The sequence below is a fragment of the Poecilia reticulata genome, chromosome 9, assembly GCF_904066995.2.
Source record: "Poecilia reticulata chromosome 9, P_reticulata-male-v2, whole genome shotgun sequence".
NCBI lineage: Eukaryota > Metazoa > Chordata > Actinopteri > Cyprinodontiformes > Poeciliidae > Poecilia > Poecilia reticulata.
The window spans coordinates 14,946,029-14,964,135 of record NC_088838.1 but is presented as its reverse complement, the minus strand read 5'-3'; the positions used below and the strand labels follow the sequence as shown (position 1 = coordinate 14,964,135).

Here is an 18,107-nt window from a genome sequence, read left to right as displayed (position 1 = left end):
GGGCCCCCGGCAGTCTGCACCACCTGATTAAGATTCCCCCTTTAATCAGCCGCACGGTGCTACACCGAAACCACTCCCATGAACATGTAAAAAATAAGAAAGGTTCCCTCCACTGAAAGATAACACTGTTTGTTTTCCTTTTTTACTTAGGAAAAGTGCCCTTTTTTATATAAACCAGATAGCTTCCTCTCTTGGGCTCAAAGGCCCAATGGTAGCTGAGAAAGGAGAAAAACAAAATGTCTTCTACTTAATAAAGTTCTCTGTTGCCTTACAGAGTTAAATCTGGGCAGCTCTGAACCTACTGCGACTGGTAATAGTATTACAGATAAAAAACGTATTGTTTTCCCTTCTATTGACTGACAGCCTGGGTTGTATCACATAATTGAGGTGAGAAGGAATTTCAATGATGTCAGAGAGAATGTGGCTCAGCAAAAACAGATACGGTCACCTTTATCAGGACATATTTTGTACGGAAAACAGTCGCTGTTAGACTTTCACACAGGCTATTCTTTGGTTCAAACAATGGAAAAAGCAGAGGATATACATAGCTTCTTAGAGATGAGTGACAAGAAGAAACCAGTTGCTGAATGAGCTCCACAAGTCCCGTTTAAAGTTTGCGAAAAGTTATAGCTATCCTGTGGAATCATGCCTAATCAGGCAGGGACAGAGTAGTTGGTCAAATCAGATTGGGAAGATGGAAGGTGCTAATTACAGGGGAACTTTCTGGTTAAATACTCATTTGTGACGGCACAAGACTTGAAATAGGGGTGAAGGCTAACCCTCCAGCACCCAGGCAAGCCAAGAAGAAGAAGTCACTGTTAATACAAAGCCATAACATCAAAGTTTGCCTCAAGAAACAGCGCACTTTTAGTCAGATAATACCAAAATAATATGTTTTGGTCTGCTAACAAAATGCAGTTTTTGTTGTAAAAACTGACATTACACACCACCCAATACAACCATCCACACAGTGAAACATGGCGGTGGCAGCATCCTTCTGCAGGAATGCAGGAATCAGTGGTCAAGTCAAAGTCCAGACCTAAATCACATTAATAAATCTGTAGCAAGACTTGAAAGTTTATGCTCAAAAATGTACGTAATTGATTAAGAATGGAATATTATACAAATGGGCGAATATTTCTGTAAGTTCATGTACAAATATGGTGTAGTCATACTAACGTCTACACATAAACATACAACATGTTCTATTCCTACATCTTACCATAATGATCTATCACATAAATGTCCAATAAATAACATAAAAGTCCGCGTTTGTATTGCAGCAAATTGTAAGAAAAAGAGAAGTTCATCCTGTGTTAACACTTTTCCAAGGCGCTATCTGAAATCAACGGGTTCAGTGTGGTAATTTACTGTTTGCATTCTTGTTTTTATGGATCATAGGGGTTTATCAGGCATGAAAAAGGGAGTACTGATGGTGAATCCCTGGGCTTAGTTCCAGCTTAATATAAGCCTCATCTAACTCTGGGCCTCTTCCAAATTTGTGCTAATATGGTTTGGGATGCAATTGCAAACTCATCACTACAAGTAGTCTCAATCTCCAAGTCTTTGGTTGAGAGTAAAAGTATTTTACTCTCATGCACAATTTGAAATAATTGTGCATGTGTTTGTGTTTTAATGCCTTCTCATATCCTTTTCCCCGCAAGCGTGTTTTTATACTCACATTTATATCTGTCGATGTTTTGCCTTTGTCTTCCTGCTGATGCCATCAGTACACACTTTGTGACTGATGACAGTCGACGCCACAGTCTGATGCTCTGCTGCTTAATACCTTTTTTGTTTATTAATTAACTGCAGGACATATATGCTGAGAGACACCTATTGATTCTACTGCTGCATTAATTGATTTTGTGCTTCACTAATCATATTGTTGCTGCAGAATCGTTACTTGTCCACTGCACTGTCTTTCTAGTGTGAGGCCGCTGTGTTGATTTACTAAGCTGAGGCTGGTATTGTGGGAGAAGTGTTGTGTGTAGTTATCATGTTCAATAGAGAGACTTCTGTTTATGTTATTCTGTTGCATCACCGACCGAGAAGGAATTTAAATCTAAAAGCGGAAAAATTTTCATATAATGGTGGGAGAATCCATTACTTACGCCTAAAGAAAATCCTAAAAAATCTAGACCTAACAAATCTGGCCTTTTTGGAAAAGTATCAAGATTAAAGTTACTATTTCAACAAAGACATAAGAAGTTCAATATCCAGTTGCCATCAAATCATTTAGAGGAGGCATCAAACATGTGGAAGAGGGTACTCTGGTCAGATGAGGTGAGATTGGGGGGGTTGAATATAAATTCACTTTAATGCATTACTTTGTGTTGTCTTTGCATGTAAAATCCAAAACCAAATATCTTTGTTACAGATATTTGTAACAAATGTTCATAGACTCTTAGCAGACTCTTTGCCATAGCAACTGACAACAATACCACTTCATGTTTTAGGATTTAACACCAATAAACATTCAAGAATTTTGCACACAGAACAGAACATTTAGTCTGTTGTTTAGTATATGTTAGGCTTAATGCTTTATTAATAAATAATTGCTGTGGTAGATTAGCTACCGCTTCTACTTTATTGAATTATTTAGACATAAACTGTAGCCCACAAAACGCACATTTCATTAAAAAACTAAACAAAAACATATTATTGCTGTCTTACCTTTACTTATCAATGAAATCCATGCACCGCAAATTCTGCACAAAAATATCTGTTCATCCAAAGCCAAGTCTATCCTCGCCATGTCTTTTCTACTCCGTTTGAGAATCATCAAACTGTCTTGAAGTAAAACTTTCAGCTCCGGTGTTGGTCTTCCTTTAGTTATCATCTCCTGCTTCAATTGAAAATCCACTTTAGAAAACTGTTTAAGTGTAGAAATGTAGTCTTTCATGTTTACGTCAGAAGAGAGAAGAAAACAAATATATCGCTGTACTTTACTTATATACTGTATGGTTAGCTCCATGGCTAGCTCACTGTGTCTTACTCTGCAGTTGTGGAGTCACAATATCTGGGATCATGAGCGCCCCCTGCCTTGAGGCAAGAGAACTGCCTGCCTCACCTCGAGTCTGTTCTCTGCCATTTCTTATTGCTCCTCCGCACACAAAACACGATACACACACAGTTAGTGACAAAAAACACTGTACATTATAAACATAAGCAAAATTATGGAAAATCAGTCCATATATTAAATGTTTCTTAGCCATTTTATTGCTGGCGTAAAGACAGGACGAATATGCTCCCATAGAACGGCAGCCAGTGCAATTAGCGAGAGGTTGCGCAATTCCAGGTGAGGCTCAGCTTCCTGCTGCCTCACCGGCTTCGCTTCTGAGCATTTGAATGGAAAAATGCAAAAATTCAGCGATTTGTAAGAAAAAACTAATCAGAATTGGTTAAGCTAAGTAAAAAATTGATACTTTATAGTACAAACCACAGGGTGAAAGTAGCAATATAAATGATTTTATTATTGTATATTATTTTTCCATGATGACAGGTGAGGCTCTGCCTCACCTGTCATCCATAGCCTCACCTGCCTCCCCTGACTGCACGTCACTGGTATAAATACCCAGCACCCAAAAAGGGCTTTTTAGTTATTTATAATTTGACATTTGAGAACTTTATACAATTCTTCCTTGTATCTGTAGAAGCAGAGACTGTTCAGCATGCAAACACATCAGAAATGACAGATTTAACTGATCAGTCGGGTTATTTTCTCTGCTTTGGAACTAAATGATCTTTCCATGCTTAAACAACATGATGAAGTTAACGTCCTGCTGTGAACGTAAAAATGTCTCACTAGTGCAATCCTGTAAATAGTGTATTTGTTCTCAAAGTCCTCAAATGTAAATGCATGTATTTACATAACTTTATTTATTTATTGATTGATTGATTTTTACTGCTTGATTTAATTTGTATGACTTCTCAAAAAAAAAGCCTTGTCTGAAAGCTTTTCTTTAGCAGTTAGAGTTTGAACTCACACAAATCTTGTAGGTGTACTGACATGCTAAAAATGAATAAAAACATTCTTAAATATGAGCAGCAAAGAGTATTCTCATGCAGTATATTACCACTGTGTCATTAAAGCAAACAGATTCCAGTATTTGTGCGTATCTGGCTGCCAAAATGCTCCCCAGTGAGTCTGACCGGGGGTTACAGTGTAACCAAAGCGTCTGTCTTCTGCTCACCACCCAGATCCGCCGGTTCAGCTTGGCTGGGCCCAGTTGTCTTGGTTTTATACTGACGACTGTCTGGGAAAGGTCTGTCTGGGGTTCAAGTACATTAAAGTCATCCGCTCGGCTCCCACTGAGCCGCAACACAGATGGCTCCAGATGCAGCTGGCACAGCATGGAGCAGCACCTGACAGCGCTCATTCACTCAGACGCACGGAAACATTCACATACAAATATAAACACAGGCCGGCACTCAGACGCGTGCACACACTCAGGTATCCTCATTTTGTGTACATGAATGCACGCGAACCTACACACAAAGAGACACAGAGCGCGCACAATCGGTCTCCCTGACGGAAGCGAATACACTTACGTTTTACATACTTGCACACACGCTCACAGCAGGAACATATGCTGCCACGCATCTACAAATCCTCACAGTAGCACACATACGAATACGCAATTAAAGAGTCAGATTACCGCCCGACACACACATACGCTCAAACGTAAACCCGTGCATATTGTGCTCAATTTCAAACATATGTCAGGGCATGTTGATGAGCAGAGAGCAGAAAGCGGGCAGAGAGGAGTAGGACAGCTGAGAGAAGTCACAATGAACACCTCCACAACCCAAACCAGAAAAAGTCAATGACTTTTATGTAATTGTAAGCAACATTTCTCATATTTACTTCAATTTAGCTTGATGCTAAATGATTTCATACAGTCAAGAAGAAATGTGTATGTAAAGATGCAAAAAGTCTAAAAATAAATCAATCTTTTGTCACAGGTGCATCTCACTGAATAAGTAAAGAAGCTTTTTTTTTCTGACATGTTTCCCATTCAACCAGTTGGCTTGTAGATCTCATCTAATGGTTGTTCTGGAGATTTTGTGACCCTAAGATGCCACTTTTTCTGTGTAGTTCTCTATTGTCAAGTTTTTAAGTTGTTTTTTTTTTTTTTTTTTTTTGCCTTGGTTCACTTTATGATGTGGCAAAATAAACACGGGTCCTCATCCTGACAAGTGACTATTAAAAAATATTTTAAAAGTTCCTTTGTATCTCATATTTACATCATGAGAAATGTCAATAAAATACATGTATTGTACATTGAGAAATAAGGTCATTAATTACCAATTAAACGTTCTCAGAAACTTTAATCAACTTTTAAAAACACCAATTAAATAGGTGTTTGGACTGGGAAAGGAAGTTTTAGCACCTGGAGAGAAGCAACACTAGAACGGGAAGACCATGCAGACTCCATCCAACAGACCTCAGGCCAGGATTCAAACCCATCAGATTACTGCTCCAATGCCTTTTTACAGTACTTAACTTTAAGGATTCAATTTTTAGAAACATGCCACTGAAAGCGTGTCTCATTGTCAGTAAATATAAACCTTAAAAGCCGTATTCATTCTGTGAAACACAAAGAAACAACTTATTAACTTGGAACTCTCATTCTCCCAGTAGTATCTGCTGCTTTGGCTGTTAGCCATGCAAATTTTCCGTCTACATCATTTCGTTGAGCCTTAATTAACACAACAAGGATTCAGTGTCCTCAAATGACATAACTCGGAGCACAAATTCAACCTCATTAGCTCTCGGTATCTCCTCAGCCAAATCTAAGTGTGGATCACTGCACCCAGTTTTGGTTCTATGTTCTAGAGGATGTACTTAATGATTTGATTTGTTGCTCAACCAGCTGTCCCTAAACTTCCCTGCTAAGATCTTCAGCTAGGCCTCTAGCTACTTTGTTGTCTGAGAAAGAAAAAAAAAGCATGATGTCTTTTATAACTTCTTTTGTGAAATTAGACCTAATATATTTTACTGTAATTCCTAAAAACTCAGAGGGCATTTCTGCTGAGTTTCAAGACATTTAATGTAGGATGCCTCTTTTTTAATGTCTCTGTCTTTATCCTCTAACTTTGATGGTTTTTGGCAATCTGACTCAGTTCCCCCTCTGCTCTGAGATAGTCACTGAACTGCTACAAAATTAGCCCTGATACATTTGTGCCATTAAAAAGTGCCAAGTAAGCAGTTCTTCTTCATCTGCTGCTTGCTTTGTGCCAGAACCTCAAATTAAGTTGGTTCGGCTACAAATGTAACCCACCTTAAAATGTAATGCCGCATCTAAAAGGAGAAAAAAAAAAAAGCACTTGTTTCAAGACTGGGACACATTTACAGCCGGCTCCTGCATCGCAATGTTCCGTTAAGAGAATTGCTTATTGTTGAGCGGGGATGCTTTGCCAAGCGCTGTATGCAGAGGGGTTTTTGCTACAAATGTCACTGGTTCATTAAATGAAGTGCAGTAACAACATATTATGTTTGTTGCATTTGAATTCTTGGCGCATCGAGGAGTGCTTGGCGAGCGAGGCCCTACCTGCCCGCTGTGCGGTTATGTCTTTAAGTGATCTATAAAACGTTATTATTTAAAACAAGCCCTTTATGGATTGCTTACGAGACATGCTTAGCACATGATTGATCTGACCTTTTGCAAACTGTCGTTCTTTGGGAAAACACCAGCCTTAACCTTTTTTAGTTGGATTACTCCACCAGCACTCTGGCGTGTGTGTGCGTGTGTATGCATGTGTGTGTTTCTCAAAAGGTGTTTGTATGTCTGGGCCTTGCTGTGGAAGCACATGTGTTTGTACGCGCAGCAAAATGCCATCAACCAACGCCTGCCGAATATGCTTTTATAAGGTTTGCTTCACAGAGATGAAAATAATACATTGCTGATTGATTGATCAATCATGTCTGAAAGGGTATCAGAGTCTGCATGAAACACAGTGTATGTGGGATTCTGTGTCTGCATGTGTGTGCAAGAAAAGGCCTGATGCAGAATAGAGATTGATGGAGGCTTGCCGTAAGGAGGATACTCAGTTATCTCCTTGTAATTAAAATCCACCTCATAAAGATTATTGACTCCCCCACCGCACAAACCAGCATGCCGCTGCGCTTGGCAGGGTTTGCAAAGCGCTTCTTAAAAAATGAAAAATAGCATATTAAGCAGCACATATTTCCCATTTATGTGGAACATTTAGATGTGGTTAAGTTATCGTAATGTGCAATAAAACCTGGATGTGAAATTTGTAATCCACTTTGGAAAATTGCTTGCTATATTGCTTTAACATTCCCTGAAAGAGCTTTTGAGATGTGTGTGCCAGGTTTATTGTATGCTATAATTTAAAAGTCCTCAATGCGAGGCAGTAAATATAAATTTATTAGTGCTGGGTTTAAAAAGCCAGACTGAGGTGGGATGAATGACAGGATGCTTGAGTGTTTACAGTCTGCGAGTGCGTACAGTGTGTGTTTTTGGTGCGTGCCAACTGAGAATGTGCTCCCTCGGCTCAGCGCACAATAAAAGAGATGAGAGAGTGCGCTTGGTGGGAAGGACTGCCATGTCAGTCGGCTGCTCTAAATATGCTTCTTCTTTCTTACCCAAACTAAATAGACATAATCTATATTTTCATCTATTTCTGACTGAGGTCAGTGTTTCTTTCTTGATTTTTGGGGAGAGATCAAACTTTGTTTTTATGAAAATGCATGTGATTTGTTCTACTTAAAACAACAGTAGCATACAGGCGCTTCAGAAAATACCAATGACCTCGATTAAGTGAAAAACATGTGGTAGGAATGTGCAGTCTTGTTTATTTAAGTTAATTTTACATACCCTGTTAGAAACTATATGAATTTTGGTGACACTGCATGTCTTACTGATGTATCCATCTGAACTTTTGCCCTCTTGCTTAGATCTTCAGCAGGTGGAGAGCTGCTTTTCGGGGGTCAGATCCCCTGTGTTTCCCGGGTCAGTTATCACGCAGGCCTCCAAAGGCTACGGACCCCCCAGGCCGTTCCGCTGGCAGGCCGTAAGGTATGTGTCAGAAAGACTGTGCAAATTATGTTTTCAAAGGCTGGTCAAGTGTAAAGCAGATGAAGGCCCCTTTTTAAGAAAAGGAAGAGTTTTAGATGGAAAAAGTAAAAAAAAAAGACATACATTTTGAATTCAATTGTCAGAAAGCTGAGTTTGCATTGCTTTTTGGCTACTGCCACCAGCTATAATTATCTTCCGTAGGTCTGAAAAAAGTATTAATCTCACAGTAAATCAGCAAAATCTACTAGTTAGAATAAAGGAAAATGTAGCTACTGTCCTAAATGTTACCTAAATAATTATCATCTTTTAAAATAACACAATAAATCTTTTAAAACACACAATAAATAACCACACAAACGATGAATAAATAAAAAAACACACAAACTATGCTTTGAGTGTATCTGAGTGTTTCAGAAAAGCTGAAATTAGGTTCTCATACAGTGTTACAAACGTTACTTTACTCGACCCCAAGAACCTGTCTGAATTTTTCTTCGATCCGTAAACTTCTATTTCTTCTAAGAAGAACAAAAAGTTGTGCATAAACGTGAAGTGGAAAGGAAAGGAGACAACTTATTTTAGAAATGTACGTAAGCAGAAAATTGTGGTTTACGTTTATGTTCATACTCCCACTCCTCAAGTCAATACTTTGGGGTATGTCTCCACCTGCTTTGTATGTCCTGAGACTGAAAGGTTTCCCTCTTCTTCTTGTGAAACATCCACACAGGAGTTGTATGTTTTCAGTGTGATATTAGATGTTACGTTAGCGCACTGCATGACAGCCAAAATTATTTTATTTAATTGGTTTTATATAATTTGAGCATATGAGGCCTAAAATTACTCTCTTTAGGCAATGTGACCCTTCTTGTTACTTTTCAATAAAGGCCACTTTTATGAAGTGCACAACCATGTTTGTCAACAGAATATCCCATCTGAGCTGTGAAGCTCCTCCAGAGTAACTATGAATCTGCAGGTTGCTTTTGTGATTAACGTTCTTATAGGTGAAAAACCAACTGTGACTTGAAAACCGAGCTACATCCTGGAACAAGATTTTACTGTACCTTAGTCCCCTTCTACTTACTAATTTGAGGACTTCTTGCTCTGGGTTCAGGCCGATTAGAATAAGAAGAGCTGAACAAGAATTCAAACTAAACCATTACAGTTTTATATGCTAGCACAACTTTGAAAACATATGTTGTTTTGTCCCTGCTTGTCAGCTGTCCAGTACATTGTGTTGTTTCTTCACATAAAATACCAGTAAAATTTGATCAGTGCTGATGGTTCAAATGCTGCAAAATGTGAAAAGTTTCAAGGGGAGGCGAGTCTAAAAATGTGTGATCCGAGTTTTCCAACTTTAAATATTCCTCATTTTTCTTTCCGCTATGACATCTGATCATCTTCTCCAAATGATGTCTTGTTTCCTCCATAAAGCCCCTCCTCACCCACTTTCTCACTCATCAAACCATAATTCACTTCAGAGGGAAGCATCATTAATGCACAGTAGGACCCAGCAGCTTGATGTGTGCTAATTATATTGTGTGTTTTACACGCTGGATGACTTTTGCTTAGTCAGTGATGAGCTCAGGCTCTGGTAATTGTTTTTTGTGGTGTGATGAGTTTATAAAACCCTGTCTGTGCATGATTATCTGAGCACCTTATGTATGTGTAAGCCCTCCATTTGTTCATTTCTGCGCAGAGGATCTGTGGAGGTTTTCATTTTACCACAAGAGCATATATAACCCTGCTTGTTTGTGCTAATGTTTGAGAAGTTATGTATTGCGCCTATGTGCATACAAGTGAAGAGCCTCCTCTGTTTTTCACACCTAGCCCAAAAGACAGGATTATTCTGCAGCTCCACACATCACACGCCTCTGTGAACTTCATGATTAACAAACAGCCAAAATTTCCAGATCGTTCTGACACATTAAAACGACATGCAGTTTTAAAATCCATCATTCCCCCCCACAAAACTTTGACATGCACATTCAACCATGACACTACACTCTGCATCGCCGGCATTCTTCACAACCAAGGTGATCCTTTTAGTGCTATACATCACTCAGTACCATAGCTAGAAATGTAGCTTAGCCTGGGGCTAATCACGGTGATTGGAGGTGTCCTTTGGCTCACCTGGGGGCTTGCAATCCTATTAGGCCAACAGTCCTGAGCCTAGCGTACCCAGCAGCCGCTCGTGTTTGATCACTGGTGCTTAGAGCCCACACTTGTCCTCTTATGTTGGTGTTAAGGCACGGAAAAGAGGAGCAGAAGGGTGGGGGGTTGAGGAGGAGGGGTTAAAAAGTGATCTCCTTAACTCTCTAGGGGGGCAGTGGGAGCACTTCTCTGCTCCTCCAGCTGGAGTTGGTCTTTAAAACTTCTGATATCACTTGAAAGGCGGAACACTGCAAGTTTTTCTTTCTTTTTTTTTTTCACTGAGCAAAACAGCAAGATGGAGAGAATGCCAGTGAGAGATGGGAAGAGGAGGACTGTAAAAAGATATATGTGGGTATGTGTTGTAAGCTCACTTCAAATGTGCACAACTCAGTTTGCTTTTTAGCCCTCTTGTCTTGATACTTGTTCTTTCCTCTTCTTACATTTTCATCTTTCCATCTTGCCTTCATCACTCCCTCTTTGAGTTTACCTCCTAACTAATATTCTCCCAAACTCCATGCCCGTCACTATCGCACTGCTGTGCCCCCCCCCACCCCACCCTCTTTTCTTCCTTGGACCGCAAGCACACGGGAAGAGCCATGTGTTTCCAAAGTGGACTGGATGGAAAATCGAAGCAGGGCTTCTGTGTTTATCAAGCCGCAGCTCCGTCACCTTGCTCCTACTCCCATCTGGAGGCCCGGGCAAATTGGTGACAGCATCAACAACCCAGCAGCACACATGGCCTTTTTTCTCTGTGCACATCTACACACACACACACAAACACAGCATAGCACCTTGGCCTGTTTAGTTTTATTGCTGGTGTCAGGTGAGGAGGTGGAGGCAGGAACGCTGTCTAATGTTCAGCTTACACACATATACACTCCCAGAAACACTCACACACAGCCATTTCCACCCCTGCTGACACCTTGGCTAACGAGACCTGTGAACTGCACAGACAGAACTCCGAGACTTGTCAGAGTCCCACTCATTTAATGCCAAGACCTGGCCCCAGCTGTAGCCCAACAGGGTTTCTGTATTCACACCGAGACACAACGAGCTGAACAGTGATATACTGAACATGAGTCTGCTGTAACTATTGCTTCTTCGGCTTAACATGGTAAAAGTAATACGTTTTTACTTGCATTTCTCTAGAAAATGCAAAGGAATGTTAAAGTTCAGCTTAATTTTGTCTAAGGTTTGCCACTCCTGTTGGTTTTCCTATGTCTGTGTAATGGCACATTGCCATTTAATTGTGTGAGTAAAAAGACTCTTGGTGTCTCTGGAGGAACTGCAAAGTTTCACAGATCAGGGAGGACAATCTGTCAAAAAAGGGAATTAGGAGGCTGAAGCAGCAAAATCTTATGCAAGAGTGGCAAAAAGTAATCCATTGCTGAAAGTCAGTTTGAATGTACCTGTTTACAGATGCTGACTGAACTTGTGAACTTGTGCTAATTTGCACAGATTATTGAGAAAAATCTTCCCTCTCTAGATGTACACAGCTGTGGCAGACTTACCCCGAAAGGCTTGAAGCTGTAATTGCTTCAAAATGGTGTTCTACAAAATATTAAATCTGGAGACTGTCTCAACAATAAAATTTAATAATAAAAAAAACATATTTGTTATTTCTCTTCCTCAATTGTACAGTACCTTGTATTGTTCAGTCATATCAAAGAACGTATACTGAAGTTGTGAAGAAGTTCCATTTTTTCAGTGCACCGCTGGCTGGTTGTTGTCTACTCAGTGTCCTTTTGTTGCTCTCCGTCTTTTTCTTTGCACAGATCTTACAGGTTGAGCATAAAGAAGAGCTTACTTGAGTGAGAGTCCTACACGGTCTTGCTACCTTGAAATTAACTGCACAAACAGTGTCCAGCCATTGTTCCTAAGCACTTATAGCGATGCCATTTACGAGAGTATTGATCAACCCAATGCAGGGTCAATCACTGGATCAATGATGTGTGGGCTGGCCTGTTAGAAGCCTGTTTGACTGTATGAATGAGTGGAAGCCTGGAAAACAGACCAATAAACAGGCCTGTAATGAATAGATTCATGGACGGATTCGCTTTTGGAAGGGCTCTGAGGCCGATGCATGGAGGGCATCAATCTCAGGTGTTAGAACTTGTGTTGGTCTAAATAGTTAACTTGTTTGACTTCCTTTGTGTCTGATTTGTTTATTCCATGCAGCATGTTTTTTAATAAATGTTCCTATTCAACAAAAGCTTGTTTAACTGATACATACCATCAAAAAGCAGCTCTTAATGAAGTGTGAATTTACCTCAGCAGAAGAAGCTGAAGAAAAAAGTTTTTGCCTCATCAGAGGTCGTACAAGGAAAAACAGAAAGCAGAAAGAACTTGTTTTACTCAATTATGAAATGATTTTTCAAGCCAGACCCTCATTTATTGACATTTTTATTTAATTTTATTTAAGTCATACTATTGAAAATTACGAAAGGGAAGTTAAACTGAATATTGCAAAAGCCCAAATGATCCTGTCTGAAAAAAAATAGATGCCATATTTGTGTTTGGTTCTAACAAGGTTGGAGTTTGGGATGAAGAAATAAGCAAAAAAAATAAATAAATATTAAACATAATAATAAACAATATAACAATTAAGAAAAAATATAGAAAAATGCCATATATTGACTTCTATGTAAATTCAACTTACTTATGCAGTGTAATTAAAAATTTTCATGCCCCTTGGGGTGGATCATATTTTACAAAGTTATGACAACAGTCTTCCAACCAAATCAAATGCAATTAATTCCCTTCAAAAGTCAGTTTTTAAATAGAGTTCACCTCCATGTAATGTAATGTTAGTATAAATTCAACTATGAATGTCTGAGGAGGAACATTAGACGTCAAACACAATAATGAAAACTCAGGAAGGGTTCGCTCATAAAACAATATCCCACGCTTGTAACATCCCAGAGAATCCTGTTCAATCCATTATCTGGATTTCAAACCTATCAGGTCATGTTCATCCATAGGATTCTATAAAACTTGCCCTTATGGAAGAGTTTCATATGGAATATCATACTTGAAAGAAAAGAACAAGTCCTGTTTAAAGTTTTCCTCAAGCCGTGTAGGAGAATACCTTTTTTTCAGTCTCCATCCAAAATGCGATGTGTGTAGAGGTAGATAAACGCTAAGCATCACTTTGAACATACTAACAACCAGGGTAAAACATGGTGGCGGTCCAGGGAATGCTTTTCTAAGTTAGGGGGAAATTGGTCAAAGTTGATGGGAAGAAGGAGGGTCCTGAAAACAGGGCATCCTGTAAAAAAGCCTTTAAGAGGCTGCAAAAGACCCTTAAAGTCTTTTGGAAGAGAGGTTCACCTTCCAAACAGGAAGACATCAGTAAACATATAACCACATATAACCTTTACTGAGATTGTTTGGAGAAAAAATAGTGGATTTGTTCATTAGAACAAACCTGAGAACTATTTGCCCCCTACGGATTTCTTCTGCTTATATATATATATATATATATATATATATATATACATACACTGCTCAAAAGATAAAGGGGAACACTTAACTGTGTTCACTTAAGTGTTTAAGAAGTGTTCCCTGTGTGTGTATATATATATATATATATATATATATATATATATATATATATATATATATATATATATATATACACTTCAAATGGAGAGCAAATAAATACATTAAAACTGCTATGTTCAAAACATGTAGACAATAGTTTATATTTTATTATTAGACCAATTTCTGAATAACAAACATTTAAAAGATGTATTATTCAAAAAAATAACTTCTTGAAAATTCTGCTGTTAAAGCAGTTTGACCTGTTGGCAGATGAAGTTCAAGCATTTGTTTTGTAGCTCATTGCTAAGTTAGTTGTACTAGTTGTAGTTCTTTATAGATTTTTACCAGGGCACATGATAAAAAAAAACTGACATTGAAACTTTCCCAAACTTAAGATTTTAAGACGATTATACATCTCTTTTGTACACTTAATGTTTAGAGGTTGCTGATTCTGTTTTTTAAAATCTGCATACTCTACTTAAAAAAAACAACAACAAAAAAACAATATCAGAAGAAAAGAAAATGTGTTTTTCATTCATGCTAATACTTGCAACTCTCATTTACTGCATATTTAAAGGTATATTAACGGCAAAGAAGAATGGAAGGTTTGGGGGAGGTATGGATTAAAAACAGTCACATTCATTAGCATTTTCTTTGTGGATTGTTATGATGAGATGTTTGTACCAGGGTTGATTGACCTACTTACCCAGCCCCTGGCAGCACAAGTTGAAGAAATAAAGTATAATGCAACACAAGGGAGAGGTGTAGATCCCTTTAATATTCTTACATGTGAGACTCATGTGAACGAACGCACACAATCATTCATCAGGGGCTCACAGGTTGTGCCTCCTGACGAAGTGAAAAAGACGAAAAGCTTATTTAAAATTCTGTCAGAGATGTCAATTGTGCCCTCTGCATATTTCTATGCAAAATTTTGTAAATAGATCCTTTGTAAATAGCATCTCTCTTGCCAATCACTCTGTCTGCTCTGTGCATAGCAGCATTAAAAATTGATCTTTAGCCCACACCAGGGTGAAATGCTAACATCGCTGCCAAATGTCTGATTAAAAAGAAAAACCTTTAATCTTTGCTTAAAAGTGTCTACTGCTTTGGCACGCCTTCCCCTGTGCTCCTCCATCTTCCAAGGCTACGGAGGAATAAAGGGGGGTGCGGGGGGTCGCCACGGGTGAAATGGGGTCACGTTTCATGTAGAGTCAGCGCTGTACAGTGATATAGCTCAAGAGGTGAGGGATTTAACCGAGGGAAGATCTAGAAATCGACATGCATTGCTCTCCTCTGAATTTAACCTCAAGTCAAAGGTTAAAAACACATCTGAGAATTGCACAACTGGGGATAAATATGTTGGCAACCCTGCCAAAAAAACACTGAAAATCTATGCTTGAACATGTAAGTTAACAAAAACCAGCGGGGCTGTATTGACAAGAGAATGCAAGGTGGTTTAAACTCTGTCCTGGTTAAAGATAATGGACAGAGGTGTATTTTCTTTTAAATAACAGCATAATTGTAATAAAAATGCAGCAATGTAATAAATTATGAATGCAAATATAAATATAATGCGATTTCAGAAAAAAGATCAAGTTTTTAAAAGTCAACGAAAAACAGAATTGTTTTCTGTGTAGTGGACATTCAAGTTACTGAGGGCAGTGAGGACTGAATGCAGATGAAGCACAGCTGAAAAACAGCTAGGATCAACACAAAGAAGCAAGTTTCCAGCTGATGTGTTGGTTTTATTAAACACGCTGCTGAACCAGCAACTTTAGATTGTCTTGAATTTTGATTTTGTTTGACTTTTTCCCATTACAATGTTGAAGACCAAGCAGAGTGGGATGGCCTCTGTTGCAAGGGGTTCAAAAATATATGTTTAAGGTTGAAGAATATGACTCGGACCAGGAACAAGTCATAAAAAATGCTGATGTGGAAAAAGAGGCTAAAGCAAATGGCCCAAGAAGATCATGTCAATCATCTTTTGAACTTAAACTGGTATGAATCTGTTTATTTTACAGTTTGTAATACCCAGATTTTGCTTGTGTCACCTCAGTAATGACAGGACTTATAAAAGTGAGGTTTACGGCCCATTTCCACTGGTTTTGGCTGGAAGGATGGTGATGGTAAAACCTGTGCTGAAGGAGGTGGGGCTAAATGGTTCAACTGGACAAAGTAAGAGCTGATTATTTTTGTAACCTCTGGGGGATGATGCAGCAGTTTTGCTTCTCACAGACAGATATATGATTTCACTGGTCACTTTATTCAGCATTCTTCATATACCTCATATTTACAATAACATATCTCTAAGAAAGCTTTATTCTTAGATAGTTGAATAAATGTCATGGGAATTTTGTTTTTCAAATCCAAACTCTGGCCATGAAATTTAAATAATAACATGGCAGCTGTGGAAAAAGAGCCCAGAATGATCAAGAGACAGAATTCAAGAATAAGAAGAGAGAAACATGTTGTGCGCAGGAGAGACGATGTTGTTTGCTTTTCAGGGAGCAGAGGGGAGAATGGACAAAAACTCTTTCTCACGTCAGAGAACTTGAAGGCAATTTCTCATCACTGAAACCCAGAGAAAGAAAACTGTGCAAGCGAAAAAGAAAACACCTACCTGTTTTTCTTCCCCCCTCTTCTTTATTGACTTACTTGCACTGCCTAAAGCCCAATCTGTAACTCCGTTCGCAGCGAAACAGAGCCCTCCTGACTGATATCTGTCTCCTCCACCTTCCCCTCCCGTTTCGTTGACATCCTCATTGCCCGTCCGTTGCTTGCGCCTCGCGCTTTCTTCAATCCTTGCTTTTATGGATGAAGTACAGTACGGCAATGAATGATGCAGTGTGGCAAATTCTGCTTGATTAAGTGGCACAGCCCTCAAAGCATTAAGTGAGGAATATATTTTCACTCACCTCTCAGAATCATTCAGAGAGGGCTACAAAACTGTCACCCAGAGTCCCACAAACACACACTAACTCACAGCACTCCCACCCCTCCACGGTCTCTCTATCATTCAGGTGTTTACTGTCATTCATACTCAGGGTTTTGTATAATCCTCTCACCACACCTGAGTGCTCCCCACTCTGTGTCACTGGATTTACTCCCTCCTCTCTCTCCCTTGTCTCTCCCCTCCCTCCCCCTCTCTCCTCCAGCTCAGAGACTTTTTTTTATTTTTTATTATTATTATTATTATTTTGCATCACAGTCATTCTTTTACACACGCTGTCATTTCTTATGTAAATAACCGCAGATAAAGAGACAGCAACAGACATTTTAAGATTTACACGCGCTGCTCGGTGGCGTATGTTTTCAGTCATCCCCTCTCATCAGCCAGTTTGTTTGCAGAAGTGTCTGTGCTTGTAGCCATAAATTAGGGGTTGTGATTTTACTCATTGAGACAAAAGAGAAAGACAATGAAAACATGCATAAAACAAATGATGTGGAGAAGGTGAGAGACAGAGAGAGAGTGAGAGAGAGAGAGAGAGAGAGAGAGAGAGAGAGAGATGGAGGGGAGGAGGGTGAAGCCAAGGCAGAAATGGGCCAGTACGTGTACTCTGCTCCACTTTCACTTCGCGAAAGGCTTCATTAAGAAGTCTGTTTCCAGAGTGTGGTGGAATCTGTTTTATGTGCGCGTGTGCGTTCGTGGGTTGCCGTGTGTTTCGGGCACAGGCACACATGCGTGCTTGCTCGTAAAATTATTTGTGTGCTCGGTGAAAGAGATCCCCTAAATTATTTATACACAGAAGTCTCTAATTGGTATCAAGTTTTTAAATGGGGTCAAATGAGCAGTTTCATGCTGTGTTTCTCTTGCCTTAAGTCTGTTTCATTACATTTGAGCTGCAGAGCTGCCGCTGTATTGAACTTGAACCTCCAAATTTCTTTCCTTCTTTCTCTCTTTGTTTTGTTGTTTGTTTCCTTCTTTTCTTTCTTTGTCTCTTTCTGTCTTTTTTCTCTTTCCATCCTGCTTTCTTTCTTTCCTTCTTTCTTCCTCCCTCTTTTTCATCTTAATAAAGTTGTTTGAATCCATTTACTCATGTCTGTTTAATATGGCAAAGCATAAACATCAGAAGTCCACGCACACACTTATTGACACCCCCCCAATCCCTCCCCCCCCACACACACACACACAGAGCCAAAGGCAGCGCACAGAGCTGGTATTAGATTAAAGCCCTCTAATAAAGCCAATTAGAATTATACAGTGGACTGATGAAAGCAACGTTAGCAGAGCCGTTCCCTCACCTCCTCACAGAAACGTGCGACTGTGCAGCGTTGCAGTCCAAAGACATTGCATTCATAAAGGATCCTTTTTCATAGGTTTTGTTTTTGCTTGTTTTGTGCAAAGACAGAACTGATAGTGTCCAG

The 18,107-nt window shown here is 39.3% G+C and overlaps 1 protein-coding gene across 3 annotated transcripts in view; it reads left to right on the top strand.

The window, feature by feature from the left end:
• Window positions 1–18,107, top strand: part of LOC103470459 (uncharacterized) — a 368,190-nt gene that overhangs the window by 348,057 nt on the left and 2,026 nt on the right. For all 3 annotated transcript variants that reach the window (XM_081610590.1, XM_081610589.1, XM_081610591.1), the window contains one exon: window positions 7,928–8,048. In XM_081610590.1, coding sequence (XP_081466716.1) covers window positions 7,928–8,048 — 121 coding nt within the window. The remainder of the gene's footprint in view (window positions 1–7,927; window positions 8,049–18,107) is intronic.